This window comes from Acartia tonsa, chromosome 14, assembly GCF_053477335.1.
Source record: "Acartia tonsa isolate MP-2025a chromosome 14, ASM5347733v1, whole genome shotgun sequence".
Classification (NCBI taxonomy): domain Eukaryota; kingdom Metazoa; phylum Arthropoda; class Copepoda; order Calanoida; family Acartiidae; genus Acartia; species Acartia tonsa.
This window is the reverse complement of record NC_137273.1, coordinates 30,864,136-30,885,145: the sequence shown is the minus strand read 5'-3', so window position 1 is coordinate 30,885,145 and position 21,010 is coordinate 30,864,136. Positions and strand designations below refer to the sequence as shown.

At 31.5% G+C, this 21,010-nt stretch overlaps 2 protein-coding genes across 2 annotated transcripts in view; both read left to right on the top strand.

Moving 5' to 3' along the window:
* The window catches only part of LOC145305407 (unconventional myosin-XVIIIa-like), a 201,893-nt gene that overhangs the window by 66,067 nt on the left and 114,816 nt on the right, over positions 1-21,010 (top strand). The window lies entirely within an intron of this gene.
* Positions 19,970-20,975, top strand: LOC145306320 (uncharacterized). Its single transcript, XM_080148402.1, has 3 exons — positions 19,970-20,368; positions 20,720-20,839; positions 20,967-20,975. Exons 1-3 carry the CDS (start codon positions 20,000-20,002, stop codon positions 20,973-20,975), a joined length of 498 nt encoding a protein of 165 aa, XP_080004528.1. The 5' UTR covers positions 19,970-19,999.

Sequence of the window (21,010 nt, the reverse complement as noted above, 5' to 3'; positions counted from 1 at the left end):
GACCTCATTTATTGGTCAGTTCGTTTATCTAGTAGGAGGGAAGGCGATCTGGTAAGAAGTGAGTTGGGAAGTATAGTTATTTTAGCCCGCTGTGTGTCTTACTTAAACAGAGTACATGAAAATCTGGTGCAACATCCAAGTAATAATATATCGATTCTAGTGTCGTATTAAGTTAACGACATAAACGACAATCATCGGCTTCCTTGAGGTTTAATGACCAACATTGGGACTTAAAGTTTTGTATATTTTCTTTGATACTTAATTTATTTATTAATAGTGTGTCTATATCTATCTTTGTATGTCCTTATGTCCACCCAGGCCATTTTCTAGAAATTGTTTTCAAATACAGATATGAGTTTATCAAATAAAATCTTATTAATTAATCACACTTAATTGTTTTAGGTAAGCTACTTCTTGGTTCTTTCTGTATTAGAGGTTTTATTGTTTAGAGGATAAATTTACAGTTTTATCAAATAAAAAAAGTGGAACTTAAGGTTTGGGGGGTGGAAAGTAACCCCTCGCCCACAACTTTCAATATTGATTTCAAGAAGCTAAAGTAAAAGCAATTTTAAGGGGCGATTACTCTTGGGAAGGGGGTGGTACCCTCTCCCAAAAATAGTTTGAAACCTTCCCAGGACCTAAGATAAGCTACATTGCAATAGAAAACCATATCGGTTAAGTGGTTAGCGAGATCTTTCGGTACAAACATACAGACATTACTGTTACTTTATATAATGATATTCTATTGTCTGCTATGATAAGGGTCAATGTATTGAAGGGCTAGGAATATATTAAACATCTATATTTTGGAGTGGATACAAAACCGCGACAGTTACAAAACCGCCCCATTACAAACACGCGACAATAACAAAAAAAATAACTATGTAGGAATTTTTGTAGGAATACACCACCTGGCCTGCTCCTATATATTTAGGACCTATTATTGGTCATCATCTGAGGTTTTATTGTCTCTGGTCAAACAAAGATTCTAACAACCTATAATTAGCCAGGGAGGGAGGGAGGGGACATTAGAATTTTAAAACAGCTAGTCCCCAAAGTTTAAAAAAAAAATTTTTATTCGTTGGCTTATCAACTTTGGGGACTTTTATTGAATTTTGATTGGTTGGTTCATGAAGTTAAGTGTCCATACATTTCAACTACTCATTGTAACCTAAAGAAGGGGTAATTTTGTGTGTCATCATTGGGGATGTACATCAATTTATTGGACATTGTTTTATCCCTTTAGATCACTGCTATTAGCAGCATATAGGGACAGGTGAAAGATAAATGAAACTTCTTCTTAATTCATGAATAATCTTAATACTGAATTAGGGATAGGTCATTGGTAGATGATAGAATTTTCTATTATATTCTTACAGAATGCAGATTTTTGTAAAGGTTTTAAGAATTTTGTGAAAAGATAAATTTATTTTTGATTTACCTATCCCTCTTATCCCTGAATTAATCTTAATGTGTTTATAACATGAATGGCTTGAAAATCTATAAATTGAACATCCTTAATTATCCTGTATCATAAAGTAGTCTAAGATCTCGTAAACGACTGGACCGATTTTTACATTAATTTTATTGAAGTTTAGTATTGGTCTACAGCAAGTTTTAGGCTATTTTGCAGAATTAATTCACATGCCCCATTTAAGATATGACCCGAAGAAAAAATCTCCCAATCCCTCTTTGAGGCTAGGTCGAAGCTACTAGTTGGATGTGTCAAATTTAACCATTAAAATACAATTGTAGGTCTACACTTTCTAGGGAAGCCTTGAATTTCTATTGGTCAAATCTAATAATAACTTAGGGGAGTACTATTTAGTACATTTTATGAAATTATAACAAAATTTAGAAAGTTAAGAACTAGGGGTAAAAAAGTAAATTAAAGCTTCCTTTAAAATCCCATGTCCATTGTCCATTGTAGGTCTAAACTTTCTAGGGAAGCCTTGTATACCTATTGGTCAAATCTAATAATGCCTTAGGGGATTATTGTTTAATTCATCTTATGAAATTTAGAAAGTATATTACTAGGGGTAAAAAAGTAATAAATTAAAACCAACCTTTTAATTAAATGATGATTAATTTATGCACTTTTTACAATAAGAAAGGGTGATAGCGTCCATAAGAGAAGCTTTAATAAAAATTTGAGGTTAAGAAATAATACTTTCAGTTATGATTAAAAAATGGAATGCAATATATTTTAAAATAAAAAGCACTATTAACATTTCATCCGTTGCCTTAGGAATCATTATTTCAAAATATATCATATAAATATTTTTTTTATTCAAGATATCTATGAAAAAACACAACGTCTTCAAGGTTGCTGATCTTTTAAAATTGTACCTAATTGCTTAAGGAATCTTTGTGGCAGGTTTCATATTCAAATGATTATATTAGAGATAAATCCACAATTAGAGCTGCCCCCTATGGTAAGACATATATTTAGACATGTAGAATAGCTACAATAATAAAAAAAAGTTCTTCCAGATTTCACTATGTTGGTGTAGATATTAATTAACCACAGAAAACAGTAAAGACACGGAAAACATACATACATACAAAGCTAATTCTAGAGTAGGATTTCTTAAAAAATCACCTTAAGGCACAGATCATTTAAAGATGTGTATTTTAGTGTTATTTTACTTTAGCTAAAGGTCTTTAGACCCTACATACAGTTAGCATGCACAGTATGGTATAAGGGTGCGCTTTCATTACTGAAAATAAAAACTATTTGGTTCAGACATTTCCGAGATGTTTTTCTTCAAGGAAACAAAATCCATACTCTATCAAATTATTTTAGTTACTGCACCCCTAGAATCTAGGGTCACGCTCTTCGAAAATAGCCTAAAATCATCCCAACAATTAAATCTTAAAATGAAATAGCCTAAAACCACGTTAGGACCTATGTGAAGCTTCCTTAAATTGGAGAACTCAATCGGTTCAGGAGTCCTTGAAATCTTAAGCTTCAGTCAAAAAGAAACTTACTACTTACTACAGCACACAAAAATCATCGATCGACAAACGGCAAAAAAGTAATAGATGTTCTTAAAAAAAAGAATATTTGATCAATTAAAAATAAGTGTCTTTTTAAGCATGACCGACAGACAAACGGAACAAGTAAGCTATATACTTGATGCTCATTGGCATAGACGTCCAAGGGGGGGGGGGGTAATGGGGTGATTACCCCCCCCCCCTAAACGAATTTGGGGGTGCCGTAGGCACCCCCAAAATATATTTCATTTTACCCCTCCCATTTAAAATTTACCCCAACCATTTAGGAGGTGGGAATTTACCCCCCCCCCAAAACAATTTTAGGGGGGGAAATACCCCCCCAAAAATAAAACATCCCTAAAAAAAAAAATTTTGGCTGGCTTCGCGCGCATTTTTCCTACTAAATATTAATACATTATCAAATTATCCCCCAAAAATTTTACCCCTGGGGTAAATTTTTGGGGGGATAAACAAAATTTACCCCAGCCAACAGATTTCACAGGGCGTAATTACCCCCCCCCCCCCCACAAGCAAATTTTACCCCCGGGGTAAAAATTTTTTGGGGGGGTAAAAAAATTTGCGCCATTTTACCCCCCCCCCCCAAAAAAAAAAAAAAAATTACCCCCCCACAAATAAAAAAGCTTGGACGCCCCTGCTCATTGGTACAGGGTATCAACACCCAAAATTTCAACCGTCTATTTTTGAAGAGCAGCCGAGATAATTAAACTGACGGACGGACAGACAAAGTAAATCATAGAGTATCTTCGTCACTAACAAAAACCTAAACAATATTAGTTACATTACATAAATACCAAATATATAGAATTTCCATATGTAACAAGTTAAAAACATATGTAGTTGCTTTCCATATTTTGGTTAGCGGATTAATTTCAAATTTTTGCCTATTTAGATTTTTAAATTATGCTATTTTTGAAAATTTTGACACGGGCGTTTTTGCATATTTATTCTACTTTCTATTTTTAGATTTAATTTATTTTTAAATTTTAAATAAACTTTTTTTCAGTAATTTTTACTGGTAACCAAAGTTTTATACGATTTCTCTTATTCGTTAGCTTAAAAACTTTGGGTATTTTTTAAGGTTAGATCAAAGTTTTACTTATAATTTTACTCTACTGAAGGAATTATTTTGTTCATCGTCATTTTGGATGTAATTGTCTTATCCCTTAAGATCCATGTTTTATTAAATCTTATATGTAGATATCAAATATTTTCACTCTCTCTCACTCTCTCTCTCTCTTTCTCTCTCTCTCTCTCTCTCTCTCTCTCTCTCTCTCTCTCTCTCTCTCTCTCTCTCTCTCTCTCTCCCTCTCTCTCTCTCTCCCTCTCTCTCTCTCTCTTTCTCAATCTCTCTCTCTTTCTCTATCTCTCTCTCTTTCTCTATCTCTCTCTCTCTTCTCTCTCTCTCTCTCTCTCTCTCTCTCTCTCTCTCTCTCTCTCTCTCTCTCTCTCTCTCTCTCTCTCTCTCTCTCTCTCTCTCTCTCAAGAATATTATAATATATAATCCTTCCTTTGTATAATTTTGACAATTGAAATCCTAATACTCAATAATTTTCACGCTTTCCCCTAATCCTTTATTGAATTTCAAATCATAATCGATATATTATTACTTGGATGTTACATCAGATTTTTATGTACTCTGAAAAAGGTGAAGTTCGCAGCTGGTTAAGATAACAATAACCCCCTTACCCCTTCCCCTTTGCCCTTCCTATTGGATGAACGAATTGACCAATAAATAATCTCCAAATTAGCAAATGACGACAAATTTTTCTCTGTGAATATATCCACGTATTCTATATCCATTATTCAAATTCATACTATTCAAGATGCTTTGTTATGATCTGACATACGCAGCAATTCCACAATCAACGTTAAAATGTTGTACACGCCCAATGAATGATGATGATCAAAATTACCCTATTTTAGTTTGAAATCTTTGGTGGAAACGTTAAAAAAACTACCAACAACATTTAATAAAGTCCTAATCTTACAAACTAATAAGAAAACGTGTTATGAAACTTTGCCCAAATGTCCCCTCCCTCTCTGAAATTTTTTAAATGCAAATATTAAAGGAGCTAGCTTCTCCATAACCATAAGCCTTATATTATTAACCAGCAGCCTGACCCCGTACAGGCCTCTAGGGGCCCTTGAGGTGGGGGAGGGAAGGGGGTGTCGAACTCCCCCCCTCCCCCAATTAAAATTGTAGTTTTACACAAAATATTCGTTTCTAGGGCGATTTCTGTTGGGGGGGGGGGGGGGGGATTGTTAGTACCCTTCCTATGAAAAGCTACATTGGAGTTGGACAACAATATCGGTTATCGAGATCCTTCGGTACAAACACACACACAAACTCTGTGTTCTTGGTTTTAATAAAAAGGAAAAATTTGCTTAAATTTCAATTTTTATGTAAAAGTTATTACTTTAGAAAGCCAAAATTTCAAAGGTTTTAATTGCATAACTTTTTCCCATAGGCCTTTCTCTCTCGACAAACAACATGAAATTTTTTTTTAAATATTAGATTGCAAGGAACATTAGGGATAAGACAATGGATGCTAAATTAACGCAAATCACCAGAGATTATAATAAAATTACATCTTATATTGATTTTATTGGTTAAAAAGTTTGGACAATTTAACCAACTAATCAAGATTCAATAAACGTATCAAATGTTTCAAAGTAAAAGAATTGTTTTTTTTGTTGTAAAATTTGGTTCCCAGTATAATTTACAATTCAATGTTCCCTCTCTTCCTGATAGATCTAGAGCAATTTTGTGTTGCCAAAACAAGAATCATTAAATTCTTGCAAAAAAAATATTTTTATTCTTTGACGTATAATATGAAATTTGGGTATTCTATCAATAATAGCAGTCGAGAAAATCAAACAACCATCTATCCTAAAAAAAACATGGATTTACTTAAAAGACCGTCAGTCTTTCTAGCAGTAGATAAATTACACTCACCCATTGCGTTACGTACAGACTGACGGACGAACTAACAGACAAACTAAATTATAGAGTAGCTTCGCTACTTAGAAATATTTTTCTAATGATGTCCTAATATGAAATGCTAATTTTATGATTATCTGTACAGCTTAATGGTGTGCATATACTTCCGTAAATTATCATATCTTACAATTTTGATACGTACAGGTTAAGAATATCTGCATGTCTGTTTGTCCAGGGAGTAAGGGAGGGGACAATGGATCGAATATTCAATTTTTAAGGAATCTCAGACTTTGGGGATTGGCTTAAAGGGAATGTGCACGAATACAGCAGATTCTTACTGATTTTGGGTACTTGTGCATCAATGCCCCGCTAACTAGCTGAGCTAGTTTTGAATATGCAGACAGAAAAGTTTGTTATTTATCGCTGGTTTTAACAAATATTTTTCCTAAGAAAATGTCTTTTCATGTATAGAAACTCTACTGTGATATTTATGTATTAAATAATCTAAGAACCGCTTGAATTTAGGGGTCAGTTATAAATATATCAGAAGGGTTGAGGTAGTTCTAAACAAGATTTTTCTAGTGATTAATTACAGAATGTTTACTACATTGTGATGTGTTGATAATTTAATTTTCAAGTAAATGATTTTTTTCTTAGAACTAATTTTGTTCTAAATTAGGTTACCATGATCCCTTTACAATTTTGGTAAAATTTTCTTGATAAGTCTGGTTTTCATTGCTTTTCAGCGAACCCTCTTAAATTGAATTAATTGCCCATTGTCCCCTCCCTTACTCCCTGCTGTTTGTCTGTTTCGAAGGATCTCGATTACCACTGGACTTAAATTATCTTTTCAAAAGTAAAACAGAGAGATGTTTTAACTATTTTAGGGGATTTCCATCCTCCTAAAAAATCATTTTCCTTTTTAAAACTTTCCTATCAAGAGTATTTATTGTTCAGTGATGGAAAGAAAACAGAATATACTGTTTTAATAAAATACGGTTCTGATGAAATAATAATGCGGAAAGTATAGCACACATTGTACATAATATGTTCTAAATAGAGCAGAACTTCTAGGAAGGAAGGGTATATATTGGACTAGAAATTTCAATGGTACCCAAAGTTTTATAACCCAAAACTTTGGGTACTTTTGATTATTTAGTTTGAGTAGTGTCAAAAATTTACAATCTACTAAAGAGGTAATTTTGTGTAAGGTTATTGGGAATGTATATCAATTTATCGTTTATTGTCTTATTCCTTGAGATTCCTGAAAAATTCATGCTTGCCCTTTCATTTAAATGTAAGGATTAAACAAGGATAAGTTAAAACAAAATTAGCGCAGAACTTTAGCTCATGGTTTTCACCTACTGCTCCTATGTTAGACGGCTGACATTAAAATTAAATGCTTTGGCCTGTGAACAGGTTTAAATCAAGAGAATAACCACTTCAAATTATCAATCATATTATGTACAATACATTGTTGAGGAAAATAATACTAAATAAAGTATGTTTGACCAATCTTAAGAGTTAACGTGTAGATTCGCTTCTATATTTCTAATAGTGAAAGCAAAAGTACTTAGGGATATAGGAATGGATAAATTAAAAATGAATTATTCCCCACTCAAAATTTTATTTGGCGATATTTTGTCAGTCATGGCCACTTTTAAGCAAAGCAATCAAATATCACTTTTTAGTAGAGGAGCTACTCTATAATTCACTTTGACTGTCTGTCATTACGCCAGTATACCGCTTTAGAGGAATTGAGATTTACTCAGCTGCTATTAAAGGAAGACAGTCATTGTCATATCCCTTAATATCTCTGAATATGTCCCTATTTTAATTTTCCATAAACATGCCTCTAATCAATTATGTCACAAATATTTACTGTCAAAAAATTTACTTAATAATTTTTAATGTCTCTTATATTAGTTCCGAGGCTACACTATAATTATTTTGTGTCCTTTCGTTCTTCACGTTTTCTACTAGGTTGTAAATGAAGATTTTTATTATTGAAATTGGTAAAATTGATTCATAGGAAGAATAGACATGATTTTATGAAGATGATTAAAGTCCTTCAACAGATTATGACGTCATACGATAAAATAACCAATGAGAGGCCAGCATAAATTTTACCATTGGTCAATTACAGTGTATACTAGCCTCTCATTGGCTATTCTATCGTATGACGTCATAATCTGTTGAGGGACTTTAATCATCTTCGATTTTATAAGCGAAGCATCTCTAAAACTAAGTAAAAATGTAAGTATGTCCAAATAAAGCATCATGTATTTAAGTAATCTGATGATTGATTGACTAACCACTGAACCGATATGGTTCTCCTTTACAGTAAAGCTTATTATATGCCCATTGAAGGATACCTTTTGGGGGAGGATTCATCGACCCTTCAAAGAGAAATTACCCCTAGAAAGAAAAAAAGTTCCTAGAGGACTATAGGGGCGTATCCGCTTGTAGAAGAAATGATATTTTTCACTGGCGGAAAATATAAAACAAATATTTTTCTCCAATTGTCATACCCCTGTTGCTAAATGTTTGCAAAAAGGTTGCAGTACAAAAACTATTTATGTAATACATATTATATTTCTCCTCAGGGATCTGTAGGGATAAGGTAATGTACGATAGATTATTTTACATCTCAAATCATTTAGAAACTTCTCGAAAATTTGAACCAACCAATCGAGAATCAATAAAAGTACCCAACGTTTTTAAGGCAACAAATGAAAGAACCTGTTTATAATCCTTTGGGCACTTGTATAATTTACAGTCCAATGTCCCCTTCCTCCCTGGCCACTGTATATTAAATTATATAAAGTAAAAAGTGTTATAACTTAATAGTATATTTTTAGAACAAGGTTAATTATGATCATAATTATCGCAATCAAATACGCATTTTACCATTCGTCAATTACAATTTATATTGGCCTAACATTGGTCACTTGTATTGTATCATGCACAAACAATTGAAAAATATTTTTTTGCAGGTATTGTAAATTAATCACTAAATATTACATTGAATAACATTTAATAAATGATTCGAAATATTACACTTTTAATTAATATTACTAGCTTAGAGCCCCTAGCATCTAGGAGCTCTGCCCTAAAGGGCTAAGGGAAGCACAAAAATTGCCTGAAAACAGACTTAAATTTAAAAATCAAATACCCCAAAATCATTATGTGAATCTTCCACAAATGGAGAACTCAACTGTTTAAATTGTTACAGACAAAAATACGTCACTACTATATGTAATAGGACTATCTTTGTGACGTACAGACATGTCTTAGTTGTAGAGAAGCTGCGCTACTAAAATGATATTATGACTAAATAGTATATTTTAACATAAGGCTTCACTATGTGCAAAGATTTATAAATGCTTTGATTTAGTAATCAATATGGATGATAGGACAATGGGATATAAATTTATTTTAGGGACGATTTCTCTTTGCAGGGTGGGGTAACCTCCCCCAAAATAGTTATTAACCTTCCCAGGACGAAATGAGAAGCTTTACTGTTGAGAACCGTATCGGTTCAGCGGTCAGTACGATCCTTCCGTACACAGACAGACAGACAAATAGACAGATAGACAGATAGACAAATGCATTCTGTTACTTTTATGTAAGGATTAATATTATTTCAAGTTTACTCAGATATTTAAGGAAAAAGAAAGTAAAAGAAATTATAAATATTTTGACATGTGAATTTTTTATTTCAATTCTAAGATTATCTATATAACTGTTATTTAATTTTAAAATAATATATTTCTTTTATTATAAAATTTATGTAATTTTGTATGATTTATAATAATTTTGCACTTGCGTAGTGTTATCTAATTGATTAATTCATCTAACGATAATGGATTTATTATTGCTTAAATCTTACACCATATTTTCATGTTCTCTAAGAAAGTGTAACACGTAGTAGGCTAGAATAACGATTTTCCTTCTACCCCCTTTACCTCTTACCCTCCCACTGGCTTTGTCAGTCTGTCTGTCTGTCAATATCTTAAAATTTGCTCATTAAAAAGTACATGCCATTTAATTAGTTGATATTTTAAACAGTCTTTTGCAATTTTTTGTAAAGATTTCTTATAAACATACCTTCTATGCTTTAATTAACTGTGTTCGTCCATCCGTCTGTCATTCATGTAAGCACGTAGAATAGCTGCGCTCCTAATGTCCACATACAACAAGGATGAAATGTAATAATCGCTTTCACTGGCTGAAAAAAAATGATCTGAGATGTAATTTTTTCCCACCATGATCACCAAAGTGCTCAGACAAAACACCAAGAAAATAACGTCAAAATGTAGCGAAACTTTATTATTTAATTATAAAATTTATTAATATGCATATAATAAGTGATCTTTTAGGAATAATTATAAAAATTTGGATTTAAAAAAAAAGGCAGTAAACTATATCACAGGAAAAAAAATTTGCTCTTTTTATCAATGGAACTACTTTGTAATTGATCATGTTTTATGGGACAAGACAATGGTCGATAAATTAATATACACTCCGATTGATTATAAACAAAATTACCCCTTCTGTTGATTCAAATTATTGGTTGAAAAGTCTGGGTACTACAATTTTTAAACCAACAATTGAAGATTTGTTAATGGTATCTAAAGTTTTTAACAACGTTGTTATAAAACTTTGGGTACTATAGCAAATATGTAGTGGTTTCAAAATATTACGCTGCTATTGTCAGTTTTTAATTTATCAGTTTTCCAAAGAACACCAAAGTCATGGAGTAATGCCTTACTTTTTTACTCTTCATTGATTTAATTTCTCCCTCCTTTTTTCTATAATTTATGTCTTTTTTATATCCTTTATGTTTCTATATGTTATTTTTTCTGTTTCTTTTTTTATCCAGAAAGTTATCTCTTTCACTATTTCATCTCCCTCTCTTTCTCTCTCTCTCTCTCTCTCTCTCTCTCTCTCTCTCTCTCTCTCTCTCTCTTTCTCTACCTCACTCTCTCTCTCTCTCTCTCTCTTTTTCTGTCTCTATTTCTCTCTTTTTTTATGGGGGAGGGGAGTAATTTAAATATGGAAGCTTCATTGTAAAGGAGAACCATATCGGTTGATTGGTTATCAAGATCCTTCACTATACACAGACAAAAAGACATCATGTTACTTTCATATCTAAATGTATTGATCATTAAAACTGTCGGCTTTCTATTAATCTTTAAAAGACATCAAATTTTTTAATGCTTTCTTAAATCTTAACTGTAATTTGCCTTTTTTCTCATATAGAAAATTTTAAAATGTGGTTAGTTTTATTACTTTTGTTTTGGTAAGTTTTTTAGTAGCGAAGCTACTCTTCATTTAGGGTAGGTCCGTACGTCCGTATAGTTATCTCTGATTGCTAAACTTAAATGTTTAAAACGTCATGGTGATGTGAAACTTTTTATGGTGATTTTTGTAACAATAAGATATAATTTAAGATCGTAGTAGTTCTATGATAATTTCTAGAAAACTGTAATTTTTGTTATTTTGATTCTTAGAACGTTTAGGCAAAATGTTATAAGCTTAACAACCTTTACACATCCTTATTGAAAACTTGTCTTTGTTGCGCTGCTAAAAGAAAAAATATCTTATTTTAATTTTTTTCATTCATAAAACATATTTTTAAATTAACAATTTTTATTGCTTTTAGAAATAGCAAATCTTTTTTAATATGATTTAAAAGTTACAAAACAGTAATAAAACTTTTAACAAATCATTTAAAGGGGTTTTTGCCCTATAAATAATTTAAAAGATTTGCAATTTTTTGCTGACCCCTTTGTTAATAAACCCTAAAATTACATTTAAAAATTCCCCTCAAAACAATGTGAAGTATTTTATGAGGCTTTTTTGAGCCGTTTATGACATTGCGAGGTATTTTTAGAATAGCTTTATGTGTGAAAATACATTTAGAATTGTTCAGACATCAGGGAGAGGTAATAGGAAGATAATTTAATATTTCCTCTACTATTTTAAACTTTAGTTATGATAACACAGTTTTAGTTTAATCAAAACTTATTAAAAATAACTACAACTTCTAAAAAAAATGTCCTATTTCACCTTAAAAATTAATATATATATTTTTTTTTTTTTGGGGGGGGGGAGGTTTATTGAGTAAAGCTAACAATACAACCTTCCCCATCTCCATCCATGTACACACACCTAAGCATATAATTATGTTTAAGGACGTCTAAGGCAGTAAATGGGTATTCACTCCCCCCAAACTGTAATATTATTCCTATTGAGATATCCCTCTCCCTTATAAAAGCTTGGACGTCCTTGGTAAGATGCTACGCGTCTAAAAATACAAAATAACCTTCGCTATAATTTCAGTCTAAGTTTATTTAACATTTAGTAAATGCAAACAAAAATATATGGGCCTTAAAATTACAGTGTTAGGACACAAAAAACAAAGATGATAATATCTATAAAATCGAAGCCAAATAAATCAGATGAACATACAAACGAACATTAACAAATATAGAGTAACAATGCATTATCATTCAACATTATATTATGTATTAAGGTGTGAACGAAAATTTTGTATAAATCTATCGTAAAATTATTTTTTTACACATAGATGTCCAAGGTAGGGGGTAAAGAAGGGTAAAGGGTTGTTTCTCCGTCTCAAATCTTTGAAAACTCTCATTTAACCTCCCAGCCTAAAAATAAAAAAGCTTGGACGTCCTTGTATATACAGAATATACTTAATATTGACATACTTACATTTCTATACTTGATTTTAGATTTGAAATTTAAATTTTTATTCTAGCATGTTACTTTAATAGTTAGGCCTAGTAAAACACTATTTAGGAGATTAAATTAAGATGGCGAGAAATTTTTACTCAGAAAAGTAAACAATGGACAATAATATCGATCTATCTATCTATCTATCTATCTATCTAACTATCTATCTATCTTTCTATCTATCTATCTATCTATCTATCTATCTATCTATCTATCTATCTATCTATCTATCTATCTATCTATCTATCTATCTATCTATCTATCTATCTATCTATCTATCTATCTATCTATATATCTATCTATCTATCTATCTATCTATCTAGCTATCTATCTATCTATCTATCTATCTACCTATGTGTACACCTGTGTATGACCACAAGACATAAATCAAGGGATATAAGTCAGGCTAGGGGTGGGTCTTCACATTCGCGTATTTTCAAATCCGCGAAATCTTTCTTTTTTGCAAAAAAAAGACTCAATAGCAAAAAAAATGCAGGAGGTATAATGATAAAAGAAGTGAGGAAAAATTGTGCTGTTTTAATAATACGTGGTTGTGATTATTTGTGATTTACATGCAAAAGTGAATGCACAACTATCAGTCCTATAATGTCATTCATGTAAAACAAGGGGGCAAATTTTATAAACAATATTTTGTAAAAAAAAAAATAATAGTTAAAAAACGAAAATTTTACCTTGGGTATTCAGGGTGGGAGGGGACGGTAAATTGTCATGGTATCCAAAGTTTTATAAGCCTGTATTCTTATTTGTTGATTTTAAAAGTTTGGGTACTTTTAGTAATTCCTTAAAGTGTTTAAACTTTTAAATAATTTTAATCTATGGATTTTGTTTATCATAATTAGGGATGTACTTTAGTTTAAGTCTCAGTCAAAAGTAGTACAGTCCTTCTAGTATCATAATAGAGTTTCTACGCTTTCCAAATTATACCTAAATATTGCAGGACTGTTTTTATAAGGTTTCAAATAGAAGAACGATTCCAAATGAAAGAAATGTACAAAATATTGATTTATCAAGATGCATCTTTTTGATGAAATTCTTGAAAGTTGCCTTATAAAGGGGGGAAAAGCACTGCAGGCCTAGAAATTAACTTTCGAATGGGACATTTGGTAGTTCAAGGTATCTAAAGGGATAAGACAATGGACGATTAATTAAAGTATAATCCCAATGATGATGAACTAAACAACCTATATTGTAGATTGAAATCATTGGTTGAAAAGTTTGGACACTGGTACCTTGAACCTACCAATCACGTTTTGATAAATGTAACCAAAGTTTTTAGAGAATATGTGTTTTAAGCTTTGGGTACCAGAATAGTTTACAGTACAATGTCCCCTCCCTCTCTCTATCTTTAAATGCTTATACATGTCTATATTTCTCCTTAAAATTCGAAATAAAAGTATTTAAGGAAGCGCAAGTTTAAAGGGGGGAAATTGTCACGCTAGATAATTTTAAACTCACTATGTAATATGCTTGTGTGTGTGTATTTGTGTGTGTGTGTGTGTGTACGTGTGTGTGTGCGTGTGTGTGTATATGTGTGTGTCTTAACATAGTAAAGTGCTTTTATGCCAAATTAATGGATATATATTACGTGGATATATTAACAGAGGTAAACTTGTCGTCAATTTTGGTTGCTAATCAGTTGATCAGTTCATTTATCTAATAGGAGGGAAGATGGATGGGGGTATTGTTATTTTAGACAACAACAAGTTTCACTTTATCAAAGTTCATGAAAATCTGGTGCAACATCCAAGTAATTAGTATATCGATTGCCAAATTTTACTTTTGTTTTCAGCATACTATGAAATCAACTGTTTCTTGTTATTTCCGGTGAATAGATGATAATACAATTTTTAATTTAGATTAATATTATTAAATTTAAAATCATACTAAGATTTCTAGTTTTTCCATTTAGATCTCGCCAACTACTAAACAAAATGAAACCTCTCTTTTGGGGAAGCATTACATAGCAAATATTTTTAAGCTATTTAAAATTTTAAATTGTAGTCATGGGTTAGATTTAGGCCTTGTTTTCAACAGCCTTCCTAGCCCTTTGAATATATCCTAGAAACGAAGCCTCTAGCATAATTAATAAGGAACATTAGGCAATATTAAACAACGTGCCGTAAGACAAGACGGACGGACAGTTATAGAGTAGTTTTCTACTATAGTATTAAACATTAACACTCTAAACAAGGATGACAACATCCATAAGTAGTAAATTATGACCGACGGACTAAGTAAGTTGAAAAAAATTCAGCAGTCTATTTGAAACAGCAGCGAACTGCTTTGAGGGCTAAAAGACTGAATGACGTACAGACAGAAAGAAAAAGTGAATTATAGAATAGCTTTGCTACTAAAAATAATAATTTGACTATTCTTAAAAATGTTTTTGCATCTTCTAAAGTTTCAGATTTTCGTAAGAATTTTTATGAATTTTTAAGGAATTTTGTTGATAGCTGTCCTCAAAAGAGATAATAAATATGTAAAATATATAAGGGATAGGACAATTGAACATAATCTTATCAATAAAAGTACCCAAAGTTATTGTACTAACGAATAGGTTAAAATTTTGGTGTAATTTACAGTCAAATGTCCCCTCTCTTAGTGTATTTTTGATTATAAAGGATATACTATCTGGTAAAGACTGCAGAGTTGAAACGCTTTTATAGATAATAGCATATTGATACAAAAATAATAATTCGCGGTTTGAAACCTATCGAACAATTCTAACATGTCATTCTCCTCCTCAAACCTTTGAAAATTCCATATTCCCCCCCCCCCAAAAAAAAAAATAGATAAAAAGATTCTTCTGTCTTTTCCCCGTCTTTAAAGCGACAAAAAAGGGGACAGTAATGTTTATTTTTTTGTGGGGGGAAAAAAGAATGAATTTACGATCTGAGAATTAATTTCATCCATTATGAAAACTATTTGGTGTGCATAGAATTCCGCATATTTTTATTTTTACATCTTCATAAATGGATATAGGATATACGTTGATATATTGACAAGGAAAAATTTGTCGTCAATTTGGGTTGCTAATATGGACCTTATTTATTGGTTAGTTTGTTCACTTATTAGAAGGGGAGGGGAAAGGGTAAAGTGGGTGGATGGGAGGTATCCTTAGTTTAGCCAGCAGCGAGCAACACTTTATCAGAGTACATGAAAATCTGGGTCAACATCCAAGTAATGATGTATAGATTTCTGTACAGTGTTTTATTATGTAGAATGAGAGATTCTTGTATATCCTGATAAAATGTTTCTCCCAGCTGGCTAATACTGAAATACCACCTTTTACCCCACCCCACCCCCACCCCCAACTTGTTACAAAATTGCTTGAAAACATGATTCTCATGAAGGATATACTAACATTTTAAGGACTTGATTATACAGATGCTTCGCTTAGAATATTGTACCTTGTTGTCATAGAAGTTATTATTCCAAAAGTTTAGCAGTTTTTGAATAAACATCTTTTTATTTTACCTCTTTTAGTCTAGGAATTTTAACCTCAAACTCTGGGGGAATATTTTAATCTTTTATCTATCAACACCTAAATTACCTATTTTTTACTTTGATACGAAATTTACCTAAATATTTACATATTAAAAAATTATAAACGTAAAAAAAAGTAAAGAAATATCATCTATTATGTAAAGCAGTAGGTTTTTTTGTCTGTAGCTTAAGATTAACAAGGCTATTGTATCGATTGAGTTCTGTATTTCATGGAATCTTTACATTAGTCTCAAAATGGTTTTAGACTTTCTTTTATGAGTCTTAGGAGTGATTTTATACTATTTTCTTCGTTTGATGTTATGAGTATATTATATAGAAAACAAGTATGACAAAATCAACAAACAGCGAATTACATTTGTAGAATGGCAGACAAAGTGAATTATAGAGTAGGTGCTCTTTGATTAGCAGCCTAATAAATCACATTAATTGTATAGAAGATGGTGGAGAATCTTCACAAAAAATTTTGGAACCCTATTGCATATAGCAGCAAAGAAAAAAAGGTTTTAATTTAGCGTTACAGAAAGGCAGACGAACAGACAGACAAATTAAGTTATGGAGTTAACAATTAAAGCAACATTTTAATGTTGACTTTTATGATGACAATAAAAGATTTAAATGCTTTTTCATAATCCTTTTTAATGGCTGTTTAGACATTTTTAGATTGGGCGCATTTGTTTTATTTATTCTTAATTCATTGACCCTATAGCTTTATTTAGTGAACTTTATATTTTTTAAAAAATATTTTGGCTTATTCTATTCGCCCTTCTATAATTCATAAATGAGATAAATTGTATTGTATTATGCTATCCTATTATATAACATACTATGTTTTTTTAAAGTCCTGCCCCCTCCCTCAATGTTAAGGGCACAACCGCTAGTGTTTTAAAAATGGTTGTTGAAAAGAAATTTTAAGATATATGTCTAGAAAAAAAGTAAATAGTTTTCCAGTATTGCTTCGAAACCGATTAATATCTGCTGGATTAGAACCGGTTCTAAGCCATACTAAATAATCATGTAATGCATTGTAATCCAGACAATTTTCCACGAATATTAAAATGAAAATCTTAAATATTAATATAAAATTTGTTAGCCAGGCCTTCTAACCCCTTGAGGCTACTATTGCTTTTACTTTAGTTGAACTATCTCCCCTGCCTGTAATAAACTCAAGGAGGGGGGGACATTGGGCTGTTTGTTAGACTAGTCCCCAAAGTTTTATAATAACGTTTCAATATTATCTGGCCCAACAACTTGGGGGACTTTTATTGAATTTTTATTTGTTGGTTAATCAATTTGAGTGTCCAAACCACTAATTGTAATCTACTAAAGGAGTACTTTTGTGTATCGTCAATGGGGAAGTATATAAATTTATTGGCCTTTGTCTTATCCCTTTAGATCCCTGAATAAACTACTGTTTAAATTTGGTAAAAGGGCAAATTTTTGTCAATAGATTAATTAAATGATAAGATAACAATTTCCTTATGTAAGGTTACTTAAATACAGATTGATAGATAGACAGAAAAATAGATAGATAGATATTAGACATATAGACAGAAAGTTATATAGACAGATAGATAGATAGACAGCTAGACAGATAGATAGGTAAACAGATCAGCATATAGACCGATGGACAGAATGACTAATGGACAGATTTACAGACAAAGAAATAGATAGACAGATAGACAGAAAGACAGACTGGCAGACAGACAGATAGATGACTGAACAGATAGACAACAAAAGATAGGCAGGCAGACAGTCTTTTAATAAAATTTATAGATAGATAGATAGGCAGATTGATAGATAGACAGACTAAAAGATAGACAGATAGATAGATTGACAGTAAGACATATAAACAAATAGAAAGATAAAAAGATGGACAGATAGATAGATAGATATACAGACAGATAGATTGATATAAAGATAGACAGATATATAGATAGACAGACAGACAGATAAACAAGGAACAGATAGACAGATGAATAAATGGACAGATTGACAGGCAAACAGATAGACAGGTGGACAGTTAGACAGTTTACAAATACATAGTTATGAATCAGAAGTAAGATTTATTAATTTTGCAAGATCTAATAGATTTATAACCATCAAATTTCTCCAATTAGAATAGATTTTAATGTGCTAAAATTAGTGAAATTTCACTGTTCCTTGGGAAAATGCATAAACTAGTGTCCATTCACTCCCCCAAAGTTGCTATTCTAGTCCTCAAAGTTTTATGATAACGTTTTAATAGTCGTTGGCTTAACAACTTTTGGCCCTTTCATGAATTTTGATTGGTTGGTTTATTAAGTTTAGTGTCCAAATTTTCAAGCAATAATTATTATCTATAGAAGGGGTAATTACGTCATTAAAGGGGATGTTAATAGATTTATCGACCATTGTCTTATCCCTTTAGATCCCTGTGTTGTAATAATATGCGGTCCTAATTATTGTGTTATGCGGAAGGGAATGCACACCATTGCATAAAATAATAATCATAATACGAGATTTATGCGTCTTGGCTTGTAGGGGCAGGGCACTAGCAAAAATTGGACTTCTATGCATAGTAGTTTAAGGGTGATGGTAAAGGGGTTTTTGACCCTCTCAAATTCTGAAACCCCTATTTTACATACTCAAATTTTTTTTTTAATTTAAAATTATTACTCCCCCCCCCCCTCCTCCCAAAAAAAACCTCATAATAAAAAGCTTGGACGACCCTGCTTCTATGTAAAAAGTAAAGAGTTAACATTACTATAAGATATCTAATTTTAACTACACAATGAAAATCAGAGCCAAATCATTTTAACGGTTAGCGAGATGTATGGTACAAGCATACGGACAGACACACATCCGGTTACTTTTATAATAGATGTTAAACAAATTGGAAGAATTTGATAGAGATGCTTCACAACTGCAAAATATTAGGGTGACAAATAGGGCGAAAAAAAGTGAAAATTTGTCCTGAGAAAAGAAATCCCCTCTTTCCCCTGAGGACAAATATTTATACACCAAATAAATCCTCCCTCTTTTTCTGAATATTAGCTAGTATAAAATTGTGTCCTATCATTTATGGATAAAACATTTTAAATTGATTATGATGAATATTTCAATTTAACGAACTAGGCAATAACCTGCTTATGACCACTCTAATAATTATTTTTTCTATATTGTACCTAAGATACTTTCATGGAGTGACATACTGACATTACGTAACTATAGATTAGCTGCGAATATGATTTTAAACAATGATCAAAAACTTTATCCACATAAGATATATCCATTGTAAAATTATGGAAACAACTGTCAAAAATTTCTATAACATTTGCAAACAACAAAATTTCTATCTTTGTTTCTTGTTACTCCTACTATTTTCATACAGGGATATGTCAATAGCAGAGAAACAACAGCCATTTAAGAGATCTAGGACATTCCCACAAATTGAATAAACTCTAATACTTTGATATTAGATTTAAAATAATCAATCAAAATTTGTTTTAATTTTAGGTATGTTTTGCCTCTGATCTGAATAAGAAAGTATAAAAATAATTTTTTAAATTTTTAAATGTATGATTCAAAAATATGGTATTATATTGTAGATTATTTTTATCAATATAAGATATATAATTTACCTGTACAATGTATCTCCAATAATTTATACAATTTTTTTTAATTACTGTATATGTACTTGTCATTTATGTAGTTATTAAGATTGATTTTACATTTATTTTAAGATCAATATGTAGACTTTTACATTAAAAAATGTCCGGAATAGTTCTATTTGGGGTTTCGGGGGTTAGACCCACCCCTAAACAGGACAACCCTTCAATAACATCAAGCAAAAGTGAAATTCAACCATCAAAAAATGCCCCAAACAAAAATGCTTCTGCCACACCAAATCCAACAGCTGATTACCATAATTACAACGACGTTTTATTGAATGAGGATAAACCAGTTATGCAAAGGTTACAAGAACAACAGTCAGCTGTTTTGCTAGGCCGTCAGCTGTCCACAGAATCTTCCGCATTGTTGAACAGTATTGTGACAGCTGAAAAAGCTGCTGTGATCAATATGGCGCCTGAAAAAGCTGCTTTGATGGGTCAGCAGTTTCCTATTCTGTCAATGGATAAGGTAAACAAATTTTAATATAAATATTGTGTGTGTGGGTTAATGATGAGTCATGCAACATTAAATAAAAGGGATAGTTACTTTTTGTCATTTGTACAAGTAATGCAAAAATATGATGTCTGGGTGATCATTATTTTTTCACAAAATATCTATCTAAATGGATATAGAATATGGATTTTAGCATACCCTGATTAAATGTTTCTTCAGGGTGATTGATATAACAATACCATAATCTACTCCCCTGACGTATTGACCAATATCTGAGGACTATATTAGCAACCTAAAATGATGACATAAATTCCCCTGTCACAATATCTACCTATTCTATATCAATTTCTATCTCTAATTTCTCAGGTGAGATCAGATTCCCCCGACTCTGGGGGTGGGGGCTACTTCACCCTATCAGACAGTGATGGTGCTGGGGGTGCAGACTCCCCCTCACATGATGAAGATGATAAAATATCTAATACAGGGGTGTATATATTTTATTTTAAAGAACTTAATATTTTCTATAACCTATTATACAAATTAGAAAGATTTTTATACAAATTAGAAAGGTTTTTTATAACAAAGGATGTTTTAAGACTATCTCAATCCCAAGTACTACTAAGCAGGATTTTTTTCTTTCAAAAATATTCTTTAAAA